General features: G+C 39.8%; 1 protein-coding gene across 2 annotated transcripts in view; it reads left to right on the forward strand.

The window, feature by feature from the left end:
* The window catches only part of ZFPM2 (zinc finger protein, FOG family member 2), a 435,525-nt gene that overhangs the window by 285,084 nt on the left and 128,249 nt on the right, over positions 1 to 22,192 (forward strand). For both annotated transcript variants that reach the window (XM_079796389.1, XM_079796390.1), the window contains one exon: positions 2,056 to 2,167. In XM_079796389.1, coding sequence (XP_079652515.1) covers positions 2,056 to 2,167 — 112 coding nt within the window. The remainder of the gene's footprint in view (positions 1 to 2,055; positions 2,168 to 22,192) is intronic.

Consider the following 22,192-nt stretch of genomic DNA (forward strand, 5'->3'; position numbering starts at 1 on the left):
CTGAAGAGTTTAAGTGATCAATATCTGTTTTTTATATTATCCATCAAAAACTATAAAAGCTCATTTACTGTGTAGAAACCCATATGGCTTTAAGAACTATGGAATATAAAGATTAAGTAATTAAAATGAAATAATAGAGTACAGTAGAAATGGGGCCAAGTGTCTATTGTTGCAATCTATTCTTTAAAATCAGAAGAAGCAGATGTTACAAATAAGATGACTAAATCCATCACAGACAGGTTTATCTGAATGGTGGACTGTCTCCCGTGACTTGCTCTGCTTACTGCTTGGAGAACTGCTGACCCTGATCTGTGGACTTAGCCGTTTCTCTGGTAGTAAAAGGAGCTAAAATTTGCATAATTAAGACCTACTGTTTAATTGGATATGGGTCACTATCATTTCAGATTGAAGAAGCTTGCTTGTGCTCAAATTCTGGTTTGTAAATGGGAATAAATAGAAATGGTCACTCAGATGGGTAACCCTAGTGACAACTTGATAATATTTTTTGCCTAGATTGTTAAAAATTACAACATGATATGAAATTACTTCTTGCCTCTAGGGCTTTCAGATACTTGTTTTTTAATGGTTATACTAGCTAAATATTAAGATATGTGGTTGAAAAAATTAAGACTTTAAAATGAGTCAAAGTATGAATATGAAAAATCAGTATGCCAGTATTTCTTGCAATTGATCTGGTGTACTACCTCTTCTGTTTTAATATTTGAAGTATTTTTCTTCAGACTTCTTTTTAAATGTACCCATCATGGTTCATGTTTTCATTAAATTGTGTATTCTGTGGTAGTTTTACCTCTCATCATACAATTGAAACTTCAAGAAATGGGTTAGCCTTCTTTTTAACATGCATCGTTTTTAATATGGCTCCACAGTTAACAATGGGTCCATGTCTCATGCGTTATCATTGTTGTCATTCAGAGGGTGAAACGGGTTACCCAGATTCCTCAGAGATTTGAAATGGCCAGATTACATGGAACTCCTCAAGCGAACACTTGTTCATGCCAATTTGGGAAATTGGTGATAGCACAAAACATGTGGGAAAGTCCCAGACTGGGCTGAAGTCTCTTCGGCAGGATCGTATCTAGGTGGAAATGCAGTTCAGAAATTACCTTGAGACCCTTGTATTGTACTCTGTGCTGTGGTTTTATGATATTTGATATACAGAACATGGGCTGCTGAATGATAAAAGTCTGAATGCCCGTTCACTGTGACTCATCAGAAACAAGAGTCTTGCTCAGCTTACTTATTTCCCCCCAGTTTATTCCCTGCCATGTCCACGTATCAACATCGTTAAAGAAAACAGCCTAAAATGCTGAAACTTTGGAGCCTCGTATTTAAAATGTCCACTGAAAACATTTTGTCTCCCTGCTTCTAGGCCTCAGAGGATATCATGCTTTACGTGCTCTGCGTTTGATTTTATTTATAATTCCCCTTTTATAGTCTTTCTGAAGACAATGCATGGTGGATCGTTAGCATTATTATGATTATTATTTTGGCTACAGTCGGACTACATATCCACGCTTAGCAAAGGGGTTGAGTAGATTTCATTATTCATTCAGAATAAATTTCTCCTCTAATATAAATGTTGCTCGGGATAGAGCTTTGAAATGGATCCTGATTCTTTACATTCTTTCCTGTCTGTTTCAGGAAATAGTGAGATCCTGTTGATAGCAAAAGGACAATGTGTCTAAAGTTCACTTCTAAACACCCTGCTCTTTGCCATGAAAGTCATCTGCATTCTCTTTATAATTCAGAGCCACGAGAGATCTGACTAATCTTGGCGATCTGATCCAGTATCATTTGGCTGGGGGGTGGGGGGGGGAATCCTTGATAATAATTCTACCATTCAGATTAGTGCAAGCTGGAAAGTTTTACAGCTTCTGTCATCTTAAAAAGATATCAGGAGGCAGGGGAATAAGGGCTTGGATTATGGTTCTGGAGATTTAGTTGTTTGTAAAAAAAAATAAAATGATCCGTTATTATTCAAGGATTTAATCAATGAAAGCAAATGGCATCTGTTTGTTATCATTCTTTCTGCAGAAGACAAAGGCTCAGGCCCCCATGGTGCTGACTGCTGGTCCCAAGTGGCTGCTGGATGTGACTTGGCAAGGAGTGGAGGACAACAAAAACAACTGCATTGTGTACAGCAAAGGTAAAGGCAAGAGCCTGTCCCTCCTTCTTTGGAAGTATTGAAACCTGAGAATTGCAAAAACAGCGCCAAACGAGCTGGGATGGGAGTACAGAGTCAAATTTGGTCCTCTCTTCCTTTTTCTCTTAGGATCTCCCTTACCTGTGTTTGCAGCAAAATCTAGTGCTTTTTTGTACAACGGAAAACAAACAGTACTATGCCCTGAATTACTTAGCGCCATACGCATTTTCCTAAACTCTGTTCCTGTTTGAGGACCCCTTCCCTGATCTACGTTTTTAGTGATGGCCGGTTTGAGGAAATCCCAGGTGTCTCTCGAAGGCATGATCGATCAGGAAGCCAATTCCTTGTGACATTTAGCACTTCCTGTCAAGGTGTGCGCTCCAGGAGGCACTGCATTCCAGCCAGGTTCTTGAAATCACTCATGACGGGAGGGTAGCTTAAAATGAAACCATGGCAAAGATGGGATTCTCCCCAGTAGTGATTTCTGAAGGGCCGGAGGTGACCGGGAAGGAGGAAGCGATGGCTTGCAGAGCTTTGCCTTTGATTTGCTCAGTGAGACATCAACCTAGACTGTGTCATCCAGCTACGCCCTGGCTACAAAGGAGCCGAGCCGCAGCTCACAGGCATATTGCGGGGCTGGCTCTCCAAAACACAGCCCCCTCCTCCTCGTGTGTGGTGTGGTTTGGGGCCCTTTCCTCCCTATTCAAGTTATGGACCCGCGCTCTGTACTTTTTCCAGTGAAATCCCTAATCGCTCTACTTCGTAAATATTGCAAAACCTTGTGCTTCTCATGTTTAATTTCTCTTAGCTTTCGTTTTTAACCAAATAGACCTACTGAGATCAAAGATTTATTTGCACATTGAACCTAGACACCATAAAAGCATACAAGGGACCAAGCAAATAAGCGCCCCTATCAATGTATTAACATAGAAAACACTAATCATAACATCAAAGACTCTTAAAAACTTGCTAGAAACAATTACAACTTGTTCCTGTAATCATTATAATTTGTACACTTATAAGAGGATTGCCATTAAACTGCCGTAGCCTTTGAAAGTTGAAACACCGGAAAAAGGGAATTTGCAAGCTAAGAAAACAATTGCACAGCAGGATCTGATTATGTCCCTTTTCCTTCTATGATTGCTGGTCCCATACCCACTAGTTTCTAACCCTAAATACCTGTGCTGTGCTGGTGGGGGAGCTTTTAGCTGGAAGAGAAGGTAGATTTTTCCCAGGATATGTCAATATGTTCTATCAACGTGGGAAGAAACAGTACAGTGAACCAACCTCCCAATGCCCACATTCAGAATGCAAAAATACAAAAGGGATCTTCGAATATAGGGTTAATTACTGGGAATTACTTTTTTTTTGCTGTGCAGTATCTTATCTACATGATGGCACTGTAGTATGGACAAAGCAAAGGAATAACTGTTCTCCTATCAGAACCCAAATCCATTGCATCTGTAAATCAGGCATTCTTTTGGAAGAGACGATGGTTACATGTTATATAAGGAAAATAACAAAATTCTAATTCAGTGTCCAATGGAGTACTTTTTTATTATAGTTGGATATACCTCAAGCCTTTTGGCAATAAATTTTGAGTAATTTATGGAACCTTATTAATTAATGATCTATACTAATAAAAGGGTAATATGCTAATTAGGCTGGACGACTTCTGGACAAAGCCGCAGCAGCTGCCTGAGCCTCGGCCCTCGCAGCTGAGGCTCAGGCAACCGAGGCTCAGGCAGCCCCAAATGGCGGCTGCTGCTGCGAGGGTGGGGCCGAGGCTCAGGCAAGCCACAGATGGTGGCTGCCACTGCAAGGGCCAAGGCTCAGGCAGCCGCCGGTAGTGGCAGCAGCAGCAGCGTGATGGGGGTGTCGCCCTGATCGCCTCCCGCAGAGGGAGGCCAGACTACGGCTTAGGCCCACTCCCCCTAAGCCATCAGTAGGACATCCCTTGAGGGCTTCCAGACTGTGAGAGGAGGCAGGCCGGGCTGAGGGACCCCCCTCCAGTGCACGAATTTTTGTGCACCGGGCCTCTAGTTAACTCATAAAACTTGTGCTAGCCTTGTACCTGGATAATAACGGTCACATTTATTAAGCACCCCTGAGTCCCTGCCCTTGGCATTCCCATACTAATTGTACATACTTCTTTCATTCCTCTTCATTGCCTTGTTTTATGATTATCATTTTATGCATTTAGGAAGAGTAAGTAAAAAGTAAGCTATTTCCTGCCTTTCCAATCTACTCCACATTTACTGAGGGCAAGGACTGTGTCTTAGTCACCTTTCTATCTTTGGTCTGGCATTCTGCTTATACCAAAAAAAAAAAAAAATAACCACCAACAACGAAATAAATATTGATTGGTTGACTAGATAAACTAATGATGAATGTTTGTCAGAGACTATAATAGACGCTTCACATACTATGATGACGAACCGTTTGATTTCTTTCCATTTCATAGTTTCTAGCCTACAAAAGTCAATTAGATATTGTTCACCCTACAAGAACAATTAGTATTGCAGTTCATATAGCAGGGACTCCAGTAACTATATATGCATTATTTCATTTAATCATCATGTAAACCTCCCATAAGGTAATGAACATACTACCTCATTTTAACAAGGTGAAATTGCGAATTCGTAGGGTAAGTAATTTGCCACGGTCACGGAGCTAACATGCACGGGTGTTGAAGTGGGGTTCACACGCACATTGGTCTAACTTAGGGTCTGGGTTACACAGAGTGGAATATGTTCTCCCTGCATTAAGATTGAAACAGCTCAGTGAGATGGGCAGGTTTTTTTTTCATTGGACACAATTTGGTATTGGGACTTAGAGAGGTAGGATGGTAGTCCTTGGGCATGGAGAACTAACAATGGAGCCAAGTTTAAATCCAGGTCTTGACAATTCCAAATCCTGTACCCCGTGTCCTATGGGACTCTGCCTTTGCACGTGCGACTGGTACGTGATGAGAAGATCCTCTCAAACCACGCAGACCTTTATGTCCAGAGATCATGGCGTATATATTAATGTGGAACTTCCCAAAGTGTGTGTATGTGTGTTCTTTCCAATGGACTTCCACTGGGATTAGTGCTCTGGGCAACACGCTTGGGAAAACTCGGCTGTAGACTCTACTCTGATCTCCTCACTGGGCTTCAGAGGCCTGGTGTCAATTTCTAGAATTCAGATTTTCATTAGAGGGAGGGGATAGCTCCCCCACAGTAGGTCTTCAAGTTCTGGGAATACCTTAATATTTTGGGATTGGAATAGGGATCATTCGAGTCATGGAAAATGTGACCCCAGGAAGCGCACCTACCAGGACCACATGGGCTCTGAAGCCTTTTGTCGTTACAGCCAGCAGGTATGGCAAACTCCTCAAAGCAAATGAGTTTTGTAGGTGGAAGGATTTAGCAATTTAGATTGAACAATATTGACCTGAAAGTCTCTAATGTGTGAGGCATTGTCATAGTGTGTATGTTATTTTGGGGGCTCTTGTTTTCAAGTGATAGAAATCCAAATGAAGTTCACTGTGTGTGTGTGTGTGTGTGTGTGTGTTGGGAGGAGGGGCATTCATCTGCTCATGGCCCTGAGTGTCCAGGGCAGTTCTGGGCTTCAGGAACACCTTAGTCCAGTTGTTCAAACCTTGTCCCCAGATTATCTCTGTCTTCTGCTTCCTCTTTCTTTTGTGGGCTTCATTCTCAGAAGTAGTCTCCTCAGGCGGTGGGAAGCTCCAGACTTATTCTACCAGCTCAACAATTCCAGCGAAAAGAGAGCTTTTCCAGATGTTTATTGGGATATATCACATACCAATCCCTAAACCAGTTAGTCGCTATGACTCTCCCTGACCCTCCCTCACCAACTACAATCATTCTTAGGACCAAAGAGTAGAATTATCCCCACAGGAGCCACTAAGATGGAGGGTAAATAGTTTCTCCAAAGTACTATTGCCACACACACACACAAAAATCATTGCTTGTGTGGCTAACATCCATGCACCCAGATTTCCTTATTTTGTTTTCTAGCTGAGAACCTACATGACTTAGGCATTCTATGCCAAAATCATTATTATATGAGATGGCTAACTGAGAGTATATTAGCACCTGTTTACAAATAGGAGGTAACATGCAGATGTGTAGTGTTTTTAAAAATTGCCTTGACTGTGAATTTTTTGATATTTTTATGTTGTGTCCATAGGCCACTTAATATGTAACTAATGCCACTTAAGAGACACACTTCTTGAAGTATCATTAAATGTGGGCTAGTAATGAAATTAAATATAATTAATAATATAAATATATATATATTTCATTGTTCATCAAATAATTATTATAAAATGTATTCTATTGCTTAGTGCTGCTTAACTGCCTGCCATCATCTTGTTTCATCAATGTCTGAAAAGAACAGTATTTGGCATTAATGTTATAATCTCATGTACTTTTTTCCTGCCTCAACTACCCCCTGTCATTCCAGAAAGTAATTAGGTCATCCAGACATTGATGGACCAGACTTGTTGGGTCGTCTGTTTTTTCCCATTATTTTCAACAGACTCCAGATAATGCTAATTTACTTATCTGCAGTGAAAAAAGACTAAAAAGCACTATGCTGAAGTGAAAGGGAGGTTGCTAGCGGGTAGGATGAGCAAGGTCTGCCCACTTACTACTGAAATCCACTAATGCCTGTTCAACATTGGAGCTTGTCTTCTCTTTTTTTCTTTTTCAATGACAGTTTACACTGGATACTATTTTGTATTAGTTTCAGTTGTACAGCATGGTGTCTTCTTTGCTCTGTAATGTTCTGTTCTTTAGAGTGGTTGCACAGAATTGGTGGCCCTTTTATATATGAAAAGTAAATGGCTTAATTTGAGTTTTGTGTTTCTGAGTATTTACCAGTAAAATTAAGCCTTTAGCGTGGGGTTTTGTTCATGCAGCTCACTTCAAATAAGGAGTTGTTATTTCAGAGTAGCCACATTGTCGAGGTATCCAGATTAAGAGAATAGACATTGTCAGTAAAAAGAGTAGAAAAGCATCATGCTAACCCTCACTCTCACCTTAACTACAGAAGAATTCTTGCTCTGGCCAGGTAGCGCAATCGTCCTACCCATATGCCAAGGTTGCAGGTTCCCTTGCTGGTTAGGGCACATAATTTAAGCAACCAATAAATGTATAAATAAGTGGGGCAACAAATCAGTTTCTCTCTCTCTCTCTCTCTCTCTCTCTCTCTCTCTCTCTCTCTCTCTCTCTCTTTCTCTCTCCCTCTCCCTCTCCCTCTCCCTCCCCTTCCCCCTCCCCCTCCCTCCCTCCCTCCCTCCCTCCCTCCCTCCCCCTAAAATCAATCAGTTAGTAAAAAAGGATTCTTCTTATGCGAAAGCACAATTTCATTGTGAAACAACTGTTGCTCATATGTAACTTTGGGCAAGTCATTTTTCCCTCTCTAAACCTTGATTTTCTCAGCTGTAAAAATGGAATAGCAGTGGCCATCTCACAGAATTTTGGGGAAGATGCACCCACACACTAACTGTGTATGTTATTATAAATACCATATTTGCCCTGTAGTCATAAGTCAATACAAATTAGAGGAAATGAAGCCAGGCCTCCATGTTGGTATCAAGCAAGTATGCAAGGAAACATCATCGTCTGATACAAGATTTATACCCAAGAATTCCATAGATCCCTTTCAGTCACTGTGAACCCAAGGTACCTGCAGAGAATCATATTACAGAATCAGAGAACTGAAGCCTTTGCCAGATATTACTGGATTTTTCTTTGGGGGGGGGGACATGATACTTCTATTTTTAATGAAAGTCATAAAAATGCTAATATAATTATGATAATAATACTAGTAATAGCAGTTACCATTTAATAAGCACTTATCTATGCCAGGTATTATTTTAAACACTGTACATACATTTTCTTATTTACCATTACAAGCTCATGATGTAAGAACCGTATTCCCACTTTGTGGATGAGTAAACCAAGGTCCAAATAAGTTAAGTAAATAGTTAAAGGATTACAGCTCATACATAATGAAATTGGGATTTAGTCTTAAATATGTCATCCTAAGTTACCAAATATACAATTAGCAGAGTTTTGAAGATGTGGTTGTAGGTTATTGCTCTTCTTCCCAAATTGCATACTGCATGTTTATCAGCCAAACTTTCTTTTTCTCATTCTATGGTTTGGCTTTAAAGAGAAAGTGTCCAAAAAATAATAATAATAAAATAAAGTAAATAAATAAATAAAGAGAAAGTGTCCAAGAAGTAAAACAGCAGTGACAGCAGTACTTTTTCTAAATTCTCTGTTGCTTTTAAGACCACGACAATTTAAAGTCATACAGAAGACCAATCTCAAAATCATTCTAGGATCATCTTCAAAGTTCTGATTGTTGTTGTTTGCACAAACGTAACCATGCAGTTAATTCAGTTAAACCTATATTGATTGTCTGCTGTGTTCCAGGTCTTATACGAGGCACTGTTGAATTAGTGACAAATTCTAATATGACCTATCTTGGGTGAGCAACTTTCTGCACACTGACTAAATCGATCAATTTTTCAAAACAAAGATCTTTCCTTATAAGGATTCTTGCAAAAGTCTAGACTATTTTCCACGTTAAAATAGAGGATCTGTTACATGTTCCTAGAACTTTGAAACAATAGCCTCGTCTAAAGCGGCAGCCAAATTTTAAACTAGCCTTCAAGCAACTTTACCAAAAGGACCTAATATCATAGAAATAAGAAATAAAAATTTAAAGGAGGAAATGTGCTTAAAATAAAGTCTTTATTTCCTATTGGTAAGTCATAGAAAAATGTATAACTATTGTCTAGTTTTACAATATTCTTAAAAGAGGTGGGTGCCTGAACCCAATATTTAACAGCAGGAATTATAAAATCATAAGGCGATTAAGTTAGCGAGTCACAGAATTCCAATATTGCTTTTTAAATGACTTCAGGATATAGGAGGTACTAGGGTTATTATCTGTTATCAGGAATACAGTGGAATTGTACAACTGGATAATAACCAAACAAACTGACACAATGTAAAATTACATTATCAGTGTGTTAAAACAAAATTGCACCCTAAAGGAGTCCACATGCCAGCTCAGAGCTGCAGTGTAATTATGCTTAACTCTGATAATTAAAATACAACAGAGATCAACAGAATCATTTTCATTAAGAAAATTATTAATGATGGTGGTATAACAGTAATTGATTGCAGAGCTCCACGGGATAACGCGCTGCCGAAAACCCAACGTGTGTCATGAACGGCTGAGGCTTTTTCTGGGTATGTTCTGTAAGAAAGAGAGATGTTCTGGGGAGTGAGCAATTTATTATGCCTATTCTAGGAACCAGTGGTTGTAAAAACAGCTGCTTTAGAAAACCACCGTTTTGAGTCAAATTGTCATTTCTGAGGGGTTCTTAAGGTCAAGACAAGTGACCCCAGTAGTGACTATGTTATTTACAATAGAGCTGTCTGTTGCAGATTGTAGGATGACAGCAACTTTAGCAAATATCGGGCCTTCTGCCATTTCACATTTTACTATGCATTTGCTATATTTTTACAGTTGTGTGAGTGATTTAATGATGTTATTCCAGTCTGCTTCTGTTTGTACCAAATAGTTTATATCCTTAGTTATTATTAATATATGCTATACTATATGAAAAAAAAAGCATTTGTTCTAATATCAGCATCACTGTGAGTTTCCTTAATGAAATGTTGGTGAATAATCCTGCATATAATACTATTCATTACCTCATGTTATATCACATGTTGGAGAAAAAATATCCCTAACTATCCTGGATCCATGCATGAATGAAGCTTCTGTCTCTTAGGGGTAAAAACCCAGTTAGGATGATGGCAAGTGATAAGACCTAAGAATATATCCGTTTTATAAGTATAAAAACGCAAAAGGCAGAGTAAGGCCTTTTGAGAGGTGACTGACTGTCATTCAGGTAGGTTAGCTTGTCATTCAAAGAGATGCTAATCTTGAAAGCTACCCCCAAAAGTATCTTTGTCAACTAAAATGAGGGACAACTCTTTAGGGTAGTAGATTTTTTTCAGAGTAAGATACTGTGAATAGTTCTTTAGAATAGTGTATTACATCGAGAAAATTATCCTGTATAATAAAAGCCTAATATGCTAAGTGTCCGGTTGCCTGGTCAGCTGTTCAACCAATCAAAGTGTAATATGCTAATGACATGCTAAGGCTGCTCAACTGCTCACTATGACGTGCACTGACCACTGGGGGCAGATGGTCGACCAGTTGCTATGATGTGCAATGACCACAAGGTGACAGATGCTCCGATTGGTAGGTTAGCCTGCTGCTGAGGTCCGGCTGATCGGGACTGAGATAGGCCGGACATGCCCTGGAGCCCTCCCACAGTCCCTTCCTAGCTGGTCAACCTCCCACGTCCCTCCCCAGCCCTGATTGTGCACTGGTGGGATCCCTGGCCTGAGCCCTCTTGCAATCCAGGCTGAGGGACCCCCCCCCCCCAAAGTGCACAAATTTCGTGCACCAGACCTCTAGTTATATTATAATTCCAAGTGAAAAGACAGAATATGAGGTATTGAGCCTTGTATGACTATAATCATATTAAACAGTGTATGCATAGAGAAACATACTGGAAAGAAATACCTCAAAATTATACAAGTATTTCTATCAAGGTGGTAAGATTTGGGGATCTTTTTTTGCATCCCTCTTTTATAATTTTCTCCACTTGATTATTTTTTCTTATGTAATTTGAGAAAAGTATTTGCAAATGAAAATCACTCTTTGTCTTAGCTAGGTTCTTGCTCTTCTTTTTATTACAACCCAAACTAAAAGAACAAAGAAATCTCTGCCTTGCCCACAAAGTGTCTCTCATCCGTAGAATTTAAATTATTTCCTGGTGATATAATTATTTTTATTTAGTATCTCTATAAATGTCCTAACATTTTGTTTTATAATTTCCCAAATACAATAAATGTACTTGGGCCCATGCTTTGTGCATGATATGGCCCAGGTGTCGGGAGGGATACAAAGGACTGGGAAACATCACCCTGGCTCAGGGAGCTTACTGATGAAGGTTGTGTTAAACTGAGTTCAGGCTTGCATGGTCAAAGCAAAGTTGACAGAGGATGTGGAATTGTGCTCGGCTATTGAAAGTTGAATATAAGTTTGAGAAATGGAAGGAAGGCGTTTGAGGAGGTTGAAACGGTACCTAACAGCATACAGTGTTTCTATGAGAGTGTCAGAGCACGCTTTATTTAGATCAGGGAATTTACAAACGAGACCAGAGAGGAACCAGTTTCTGAGGGTCATGCCTTGGTTTCGGGGAGGAGTGGAGAGCTGCTGAGAGTTCAGAGGCACACGTGATCATATTGGGAGTTTAGTACAAACGTTGTGTGTGAGGTTAAGCTTGGGTCCATCCATTAATAAAAGCAAGACTTTATCTGTCAGGGGAATAATGTTGGTAGATACACCCTCTAGAAGATAGTAGTGAATCTTTCTCCTTATCCACTTAATACCCGAGTCCCACAATTTTTCAACTCCAAATGGACCTCCTAACCCTCACCCCACCACCATCGTTTTCCTGTCCACCAGCCCCTCCTGCTTTTTCTTTTAGGTCACCTGGCTTAGATTCCAGGGCTCATGACTCTGATTACTCTCTTGTACTCCCTCACCCTTCTCTCTTTCCGGCCTTTACCTCCATTCTGGTCAATCCAACTTCCCACTTTTCTCTGGGCAGAAGTTAAAGTGAATTAATATCTGTGACATCCTTAGAATACGTTGCGTGCCACATAAACAGGTGGTCACAATAAGACAAATGAACCACCACCAACAACAAAACCCAGTGCTGACCAGCTTGCGTTACATTTGATCACAAGGTAAATGAGAACCCTCGGCGTATGTAGTCTGTCAATACAGATTCATTTCCCTAATGAATCCTCAAGGTCACTGTTTCAGACTTCTGTCTCCCCAACCATACCTGGTATAACATCTCTTGTTAGAGGATGACCTTGCTTCTTGTTTCAGAGAGTGGGAAACTGGAAGCACAAACCACCCTCCAGGAGCTTCCCATCACAAGCAGACTGAGATGTCTGGTGCATGGAGCCATATCTGGCCCACTTTCACACTGTGACAGCAGAGGTGAGCAGTGGGCAGAGACTGCCAGCCTGCACAACTTAACCTATCACCTATTCGGCCCTTTCCAGAAAAAGCTGGCCAACCCCAAACTAAACCTACAGAGTCATTACCTGGGCCTCGCAGGCCCTTGCTGCTCTGCCAGGCATGCCTCTGCGGTGACATTTATGACAGCTCGCCAACTACTCTGCTGCAGTGGCCCAGGTCCCCTTGCTCTTGCTTGAGAGTACAGAACATGTGCCTGCCTCAGGGCCTGTGCACTGTGCTCTGTCCCCACATTGCTCCCTCTCTTACCTCATTCAGAACTCTGTCTAAACGGTGCCTTCCCAGAGGGTCCGCCTAACTATCCTGGCTTTCTCTGTCTCTCTTATCTCCTCTGTATGAGCCGGCTTAGGCTGCTATCACAAAAGACCATAGACTGGGGAGCTGAAGTGACAGATCTTTATTTCTCACCGTGAGCGAGGTTTGAAAATCCAAGGTCAGGGTACAAGCGGATTTGGTGTCTGGTGAGAGCCCTCTTCCTGGTTTGCAGAAGGGCACCGTCTTGCTGTACCCGCACATGGTGGAGGAAGAGAGAGCAGGGGGGCTCCCTTGTGCTTCTCTTAGAAGGGCACTAATCTCATCGTGAGGTCTCCATCCTCCTGGCCTCCTTACCTCCCAGGGGCTTCATTGTCTAATACCACCACGATGGAGGTTAGGGCTTCAACATAAACATTTGGGGGAAAACACAAAACGTTTAGGCCATAACATCCTCTTTCTCGTTTATCTTCATATATGACATTTTAGCATTTAGTAAAAAATTGTAATGCCGTTTACCCACCCCTAGAATGGGACTTCTTCAAGGATAAGAATTTTGTATGGTTTTTAAGCAGTCCATGGTAGTACATGGCACATAGTATGTGCTCATTAAACATTTATGAATGAATAAATAAGTAAATGAATGCGTTGCTCCTTATTTTTGAATATGAAAAACAATATAAGATATGCATTTAATAATTTTTCCACAGTTATCTCCTTGGCTTTTGATCAATTTTCTGAGATGTCCTCAAACTTTATTTCTTCACTTCAGCATAGAATTTTTACTGTAATTTTTATACTTTATGAGAGGTCTTTCTTATTCTCTGACAGTTTCTACAAAATGCCTGGCTCTTTTTATATGGATATTCTTTGATCTCTGAAGATGGGAATTGGACGGATGTTTAGGAAGTTATGTGTCCCGTGTAATGTTTCTTGCATTTTCTAACCTGTTTGGTCCCTGTATGTAGTGTTGAAGCTTTCCTCGAATATCTAGAGATCCATGAATGTCTACTTTGTTTTTTTAGGAGTGAGGCACTAAAAGCCAACTGCCATACAAGAGCATGAACAGGCAGGTGGTGGGTTTTGCATATGGTAATAGAATCACAATCTAACCTTAGTAATGAGGTCCCCAAATAAGAGCACATGTAATTTTTTAGTCTTCATGTGATTAGCTTCTCCAGAGAATGCCAGTCTCTTCTCTGAGATTTACGAATCTTGCAGTCAGCAGTTAGAGGACTTAGTGGGCCAAAGGGATCAGGCGGTGCGTTGGGTAAGTCCAATCTCAGTTTTGAGATTGTAGATGCTCCCTTAATCATCTCACTCAGGTGACACTTTAGCATCCCCTTTGCCGAGCCTGTATCTCTGGATCTGAAGCCACCGTTCCAGTTCTGCAAAGACTAAGCCTCCATCTCCTCGCCAAGTGGAAAGGGAGTGTCCCTTAGCTCTATAGGGCATAGCTGATCATGTGTAGCTAGCAGCTTCCTACTCAGAATGCAGGCCTGCAGGTTATAGCCCCACTGTTCAGCCCACCTTTCAAGGTACCAGGCATCTTCATTTCCTGATTTTTTTTCCTGGATTCTGCAGAACAAATCTGCTTGCTTCTTGCTGACCTCCTGCTCTTCCAAGTACCTGAATTTCTGCTTTTGTGCTCTGCTATGTCATCATTATCATTTTCTAGCTTCTGAGATTTTGTTGACTTCTGTTGCTTATTCTGCCCTGTCGCTTTGCCCTCATCATCTTTCTTTTCTTTTCTTTATTGTCAGGTTAGTGAAAGGGAATAGAAGTAAATGCATGTAATTAATTCTCAGGAGCCTCTCTGCTTTCTGTCTTGGGCAAGATTCTGCAAAGTTTTGTGCATTCATTCCTTTGACTTCTTAAATCCCTACGGCTTCTCTTCTGTCTAGTTTCTACCTTCCTGACTCCATTGAAGTGATTCTCACGGGTCTCCTGTGGTTTTTCTGTTGCCACTTTTTCATTCCACGGGGCTTGATCTGATTGTCCCTTTTCACGCCCAGTGACAGGTGTCTCCATCACTGTCCATCCACTAAACATTATCATGCTCTCAACTTCTTTCTTCTCATTTATATTTTCCCTAGATTACCTCATCTATGTTTTTAACTACTCTACTCTTTACAGCCTCATTTCTCATTCATCCTCCACAGATACCCTATGCTCCAACTTTACTCATTTATTTTAAATTTCTCAAATACTCATTGCTTGTTTATATCCGTCTTTGGATATTCATGTTTCCTTTGCCTAATAAACTTCTAGCCATCTTAATCATTGCTAAAACGTGCCATACAAGATGTAGTGTGTATCAGTGTCTTTGAGCAGCCTTCCCTGCTCAGTCCACATAGGGACACGCTACATTGTCCCAAGTTGGATGTGAACACCTCAAATGCAATGACTCCATTTCTCACCTCTATTCCTCCACACACATTGTATACATTCATTGAATTATGAATTATTATTTAATAGCTTTTATGGTGCATCATTCAACAGAGTAAGCTCTACTGATACTTGAAATAATTTTAGAAATTACTAGTGTGGAAAGCACTTGAAAATTTGGTAACCAAATGCTTTTCTCCCCACATCTAGACAATTATACCATGCGCTAACAAGCTTTTAAAAATGCTAAGGAATCTGGTACAAGAGGATTTCTTTGGGGTGTCTTATACATACATAGCAAACATTGTACTACATCAGTTAGCATGTGAGCATTTAAAAGAATTTGGAAAAATTAAAATCTATATGCATGCAAAAAACGCTGTAAAGCCGTAGGGCTTTATTTGACATCTTTGCATACCAGCCATCCCAAGGCAATGGCTCATGATTACTGGGCAATTCTTTCTGGACCCATTTTATTTTTCCTCCTGTCACACATTAACTGTGCCTGTCGTTCTAAGCTCTTCACTGGGGGAAAGTCAGCCAGATCTCCAGACTTTGCTCTGAGACCTGAAATTGGAAGCTTTTCGTTTTTATTCTGGGTGTATAAGTCCATTTTTGAAGGCTATTTTTAAACTTAAAAGGTCACCTTATATGCCATGACATACAGTAGCACTTCAGAGAAGATATATTCTCATTAGTCTGTCTGAGGCCTATGAAGACTGTCAGACAACAGGGGGTCAACCAAGATAGTATATCGTGGTGTTGCTAGCCAGAATATCCCAACCAAAGGAACGGATCTGAAATACATACATTTAAGTAAAAACAGATAAGATCTTTCTACCTATCTATTCATGTAGTCCTGTCTGCCGCCCATTGAAATTCAATGAGAATAAATTACTTTGAGCCAGTTTTTCTGTGGGAAATCTAGTATTTATCATCACTGTCTGGTCTCCCTTGTCAGGAAAGATTTTCAAGAATGACTGCTCTTCAGTTCAACACCCTTTGCTTTGTGTAGTCTTTCAAAAACTGGAAGTCACAGAGGTTTCTTATGAAAACAATATTTTTCAGAATACTTATCAAATAACTTCTAATGAGGAATTTATGGTTTCATAAGGAATTTGATAGGATTCATGTGTGATATTTCTACTCCCCTCCCCCCAAAAAAGGCCATACAATTGTATCAAGAAACTAGTAAATAATAATTTGGAGTTTCTCAATGTCATAACTAATTTTGCAATGCAAATAAAATCTTAAGTGTCTTGCGTATTATTTCTGTACCTTGCTGTGTAGGTTTCTAGATTTAATTGTGTGTTTTTCAGTCAAACATTCTCACCTGTCAAGTCCAAAATGGCTTGATCTTAAGTTCAGGGAAGCAAAAAATAATAGGGTATGAAAGATATTTAGGCCAAGCAGTATTTTAGTTTTGCATTTTGCCAGGAGATATAGTTAAGAAAGATATCTTACCATCAGTGAGATCAAGTAAGGAGACAATGTATATGAGAAAATGCACAAGTTACTTTTCATCTTTGGCTTTAAAGATAGCATTGTAGTTAACTATCTAAAAGGAAATTAAGACGGCCATCTTTACACACCTGTAAAGATGAAAAGTGGTTATTGAAAACATGGCTGTTCCATGAAACTTGTGGGTTGCATGTTCTTCAATTCATTGAAATATTCGTTGAGGACCCACAATTTGCCAGGTAGAGAATCTGTTAACTTTTGCGATATGTTCAAGTCATTTATGTCTTACCTTGGTGTGCTACTCGGGTATAGTTTGTCCATATATAAACTATTCCCTTTTTAAAAAAATGGCTGGTGTTTGGCTACTTAATACGTGCTTTGCCAGTGAAGAACATGGCATGCAAAAATCCCAGGCCCCATTTAGACCGACTGAATCCAAATCTGCATTTTAATAGAATCCCAGAGATCTGTGTGCAACGCCTACGTTTGGGAAGCTAGTGCTGACTGGCCTGACTTTAGCAGAAGAGGACACTGAGGGATAGAAACAGTTAACTTTGAAATATACTCGCCTAATCAGTCGCTGGGATTTGTGAATTTATTTGCAACTAGTAAACACAATTGTAGAGCATGAGGATATCATAAAGGAAAAGTAAGGAGGTTGAAAAGTTCTTCCTGTTTTGTCTTTAAATACACAACAGCTTGAGTGCTATCTTTTTTGGCACTCCCCCCTCGTTCCCACAAATGGGTTTATAGAAAAGAAAATGCGGCTGTCCTCTTTCACCGAAACATTTATGGCTGGTTTTGTTTTTTCCCCTCCTCCTCTCTAGCACCTCCTAATTTATATTAAGCATTACGTTGTAATGCTATTGCTTTTCATGGTGAAGACGTCCCCATGGGTTCGCCTTTAAATCAGCGCATTGTTATTTTTGTACAACAAAATGCTAAGTACTGAGGGGAAACGCAGGCCCCCGACCCCTGCCACTCTCCGGAGGCTTGCCTCTGTCATCCTTCCTTCACAGCCAAAGAGGGGAAAGAGAAGGGAAGAAGAAAAAAAAAACACAAATTTGCTGAGCCACACATTTCAAGTTGTCGACAACCCCATCCACGAGAAAACAGAGGAAAATATATATGCTCTCTGTCCTGTCAAAAGGCGTTCGCCTTATCTTGAGAGACTGTCAGGGCAGGAACATCAGTGAATGGACAGGAGTCTATTAAATTAATAAGCCGCTGGATGGTGTCTGGAGAGTTATGATGCTCCATAAATCCAGTTTGATCATGGTGGACAAGGTTTAAATCTGCAGACTTCTAATACACAGCCACTTCTTGGATTGGATTTGAAGTTTTTGTGCTGGAGACACAGAGATAGTCCTGCACCATGTGAATTAAGATTTATCTTTTTTTTTCCCCCTTCTGCTTTTTTTTTTCTTACACTACTTACAAAAAAAAAAAAATGAAAGCACCTTAGGGATCCTAGCAAATGTTATGGCTGGAAATGAAAGAACTGTTGTCAAGGTGAAACTGTGACCTAGAAGCCTAAAATCAAACCTTGGCCCATCTATTCAAGCAGCCCCGTCAGAACTGAGTGTAAAAGGTCCCGAGTGGAAGGAAAGATGCCTGAACTTATCTGTAACCTGTTTTACAGGGATGCCTGTCAAATTCTGCTCGTCTGTATTTATGGCAGAAAGGAAAACGAATGGTGTCAGATCTGCCCAATAGTCATAAAAAAAATCAGGAAATATTTTCTTCACCCCATTAAATAAAGTCCTCTGCTATAGCCTTTATTGTGATACAGGTTTATTTGAGTTTTCAGCTTCCAGCCATTTTAAGCCCAAGAACTGTGTTTTATTATTCAAACAAATTCCCAAATAAACTATGAACTTTAGGTTGAGAACAATTTATTTATATGGGACTGATAAATAAAATCCCTGGAATAAAAACAATGGAATTCGTTCAGCCATAAAATTCTCCCTGTTAAGTCGAGAATGTTATTGCACTGGTTATACTATTCAAACCATGAGGGAAATTGTTAATTACATGTTTATTTCATCCACTTATAATTAGTGTTATAAAGTGAAACTTTATTTTCTTACCATGGAAAATATTTATGTTAGGAAAATCTAGAATGGCTGACAGTGCTTCGTTGTAACCAATGCTACATGCCATGGCAACATATTTAAGTCACCATTAGAATACTTATTGTAGAATCATCCAATTAACCCAGCTCTCTCCGGTAACGAGGTGTTAAATCATTACGGAGCGTGTGCAGAAGGCAAAGGGAGTCCACCTGCATTCGGTGGGCGCTGTATACAAAGCCCCTTCCTGGACATGGAATCATTAAACACTGACAGATAGCTTCGGAAGGCAACGCTGTTATCCTCACTTTCACCATGGAAACATGAAGGATTTTAGAGCTTAACTAACTTCCCAAATCACAAAGCTAACAAATGACACAGTTCTAATGACACCCATCTCTGCTTTTCATTTACTCCTTCATTTATTCAATGCCTTTTTTATTGAAGGCCTACTATGGGCCAGGCGATTTTCTAGGCATGAAAGTGAACGAAGCAGACAATTATCCCCCTCTGTGAGCTAACATCTTTGGTTAGAGGGCTAAAAATAATCAGTAAATTGACCTAAAGGTCCAATTTGTGCACACACACACACACACACACACACACACACACCCTGCCTCCTTTACAAAGAACCCAACTAAGTAAAGTTGGTTGAACCCTTTTGGGTTCCTAAAAGTATATGCTCTAGGGTTTTCTTATTGACCTCTGAAAATTACTGACTTTTTCAGTGAAAAATTTTGGAGATTCCCCCCCCCCCCCATAAGTAACTACTGCATTTCTAAGCATTACTGTCCTGTAACCCCAATAGAGTGCCCATTAGTAGTCAGAGATTAAATAGATATTTGGATAATTACCTCATCCAGTTCAGTTGTAAATAAATCTCCTCCTCGCCGTCACTCTCTCCTCCCACCACAACAGTATATTCTGTCTCTAGCCAGGAAATGCCTTAAGAAAACAGATGAGCCCCACACTGTGCCCTGCAGGTCAGCCCATTCTGGCTCTGTGGGTCAGATAGGGAGGGTAAGTCTGCAAGTCCACAACTCCTAGTGGGAACTCCCTGCTTCTGGTTTTCCAAGTTCAGTCTTAGAGGCTGTGTCAATAGAAGGATCTCAGCTGCTCTCAAAAGCAGGAAGGAGACTATTATTATGTTTGCCAGCAGGACCTGAGAAAGGAATATTGAAACGTTTTTGAAGATTCTTATCTAGTGAACATTCCAGAGACAGAATCGCCCCGAATGCATTTACTTGTATTCTGATTCCAGCTCTAAGTCCGAGAAACACGGAGAGTTGGGGATCAATGCCTGATTAATAACAGGAAACGCTCCAGAAATACTTGTTGAACGCATACATGAATGCTTGGCTTCTCTTTCCTCCATTCCCCTATTCCTGAGTTTCTAAGTCTAAATAAAGTAGAGACAATGGACTGGGTTGGGAAGCAGTAATAATAGATAAGGTTTTATATTTAAAAGGATGAGTTAGCTGATAGCTTTCCTGTTGATGATGCCTTTCTGTCCTCATTAGATTGTGCATTATACAAGAGCAGCTTTATTTTGCATCCTACGAGGTGTCAGTCATACCAAACACACAGAGCTACATACCTGATTCCACATCTGGCCTTGTGTACAGAGATAAAGCATTTGAAGTTAAAAGGCCAAAAAGGGAAACTAAAATTTGTGGAGCACTAACTTCACAGCAAACCTTGTAATGCGATGTGCAGCTACTCTGCAAGGGATGCTGTACTTATTACATGTGAAGCAACTGAGAATATATTTTGGCCACTGTTTATATAGGTAGGGAGGGATGGAGTCAGAATTTGGACCTAGCTTTATTCTCAACACAGTATTGCCTACAAATAAAATGGTGTTTATCTCTACTCATGCATTTATCTTTTAATCATGATGTGATGTACCTACCACATTAATAAAACAATTCAGTCCACATGACTTGACTCTAAACAAACAAAAAAAAAGAATTTATTTTGAAAACCACTGAAAGGTCGGATATAAATTTCTATATAAATAAGCATGTAAATAGAACATTTTCAGAAGAAAAATCTCAATGGAATTAATTCTAATGTCCCTAATCTAGTTTTTTAAGTTAGAGGCAAACATCAAAACATACAAATCTTAAGTGTACAGCGAACATATATATAGAATATATCTGTTATTTGTGTATCAGTAGTGGGGTTTTTTTCATCGCTAACTAGTATTCCATTGTGTGAGGACACCACCATTTATTTTTTTACTCTCCTTTTGATGGATATTTGGGGTTTTCCTCTTCACACCTGCAGCAATGGATTCCTCAAAACAGGGAAATTGTTTTTATTCAGAGAGTCTGGAAGCCTCTGGTAGCTAGAGTCTCAAATCAGGGGACATTTTGACCGAAAGAGTCTGTCAGAAAAAGAACAAGAGTCAGATTCCTTTGTTTTTGTATTTCAGCGACCTTCAAATCTTATCGACCCAAATCATTCTCTAAGAATTTGCATCCCTAAATTTTCCTGCATTTCCAATTCTATCAGTGATCTTGACCGCCGAACCAAAGTGATTCGAAGATGAAGGAGTTTTAAAAGATTTTCCGATGGTCTTAGTGTGTAAATTTGCATGCATGGGCTTCTTCACTTTGGGGGTCTTTATTTCTTTTTGTCTTATTAATTGCCTTCCACAAAGCAACTGAGCTATCATAAGGCACTTTGAAATCCCTGGATGAAAATAGCTAAAGCCATGGAAAATATCAGCATTATTATATCAGTTAATAGGCAATTGGAGGTATGAAAGGAGCAACCAGAAGGACAGATGAATGGCTGGGAGAGGGAAAACAATTATTTAAAGGAGAAATAATGGGTAACAGTAGCCAGGGTTCTGAGAACAGGAATAAAACGTGCACCAGAAGGAGCCGGATCTTAAAGGAAAGTGATACATCCTGACTTATTAAGAGGGCTCTGAAAATGGGCATCACCAGACAATTTCAGATAGCTCTGGTACTCCTTTCTATGAATTAGCTAAAGCATTAAGAATAATCCTAGGTTGTGCCGTGATCTGTGTTTTATTGAAGAATCTGCACCTTTGTTGGAGAAATACGTACGTTTTTGAGAAACTTCTCAGAACCTAACTTGCTCAGATGTTTCAAACAAAGAGAAAAGAATAAATGAAGTCCTGAGAAACAAGAAATCATACAGTTAACAGCAATTGGCCGCTATGCCCTAACCTTCAACTCTGAAAGTATGATGAACTAATGTGGTTGATCTGTTAGTTGAAACAAATGTTCCGAAATGTTGGAACGGAAGCGAATGAGACATGCGGGAGTGAATTGGTTCTCTGGCCGGCCACAACGTCCTCTGATATTAGAGGGTGGGCAATTCATTTAAAAATACAAGGGTAAATAAATGATTTTGCTATAAAAGTGCAAGGGGTGGCATTAAACAAACATTATTACTACTAGCTATGTGTAACAAAGTTTTTTTTTCTTAGTGCATTATAGATGTTTATATGGAGTACAATTTCAAAATGCTTTTAAAACGTATTAAATGATAGAATAATTCATATAAAAACTCAGATTCAATCCTTTGCAGAAGTACGTTTCTTGAGAATCATGCTTTTCATTTGTAGAAACTATTTAAATATTTCAAGGATAAGGATGATCATTTTTTCAATAGTTTAAATAAGTTCAAAATTAAAGTATAAGATAGGAATTTACCA

The sequence above is a fragment of the Cnephaeus nilssonii genome (genome assembly GCF_951640355.1).
Source record: "Cnephaeus nilssonii genome assembly, chromosome: 18".
Lineage (NCBI taxonomy): Eukaryota > Metazoa > Chordata > Mammalia > Chiroptera > Vespertilionidae > Cnephaeus > Cnephaeus nilssonii.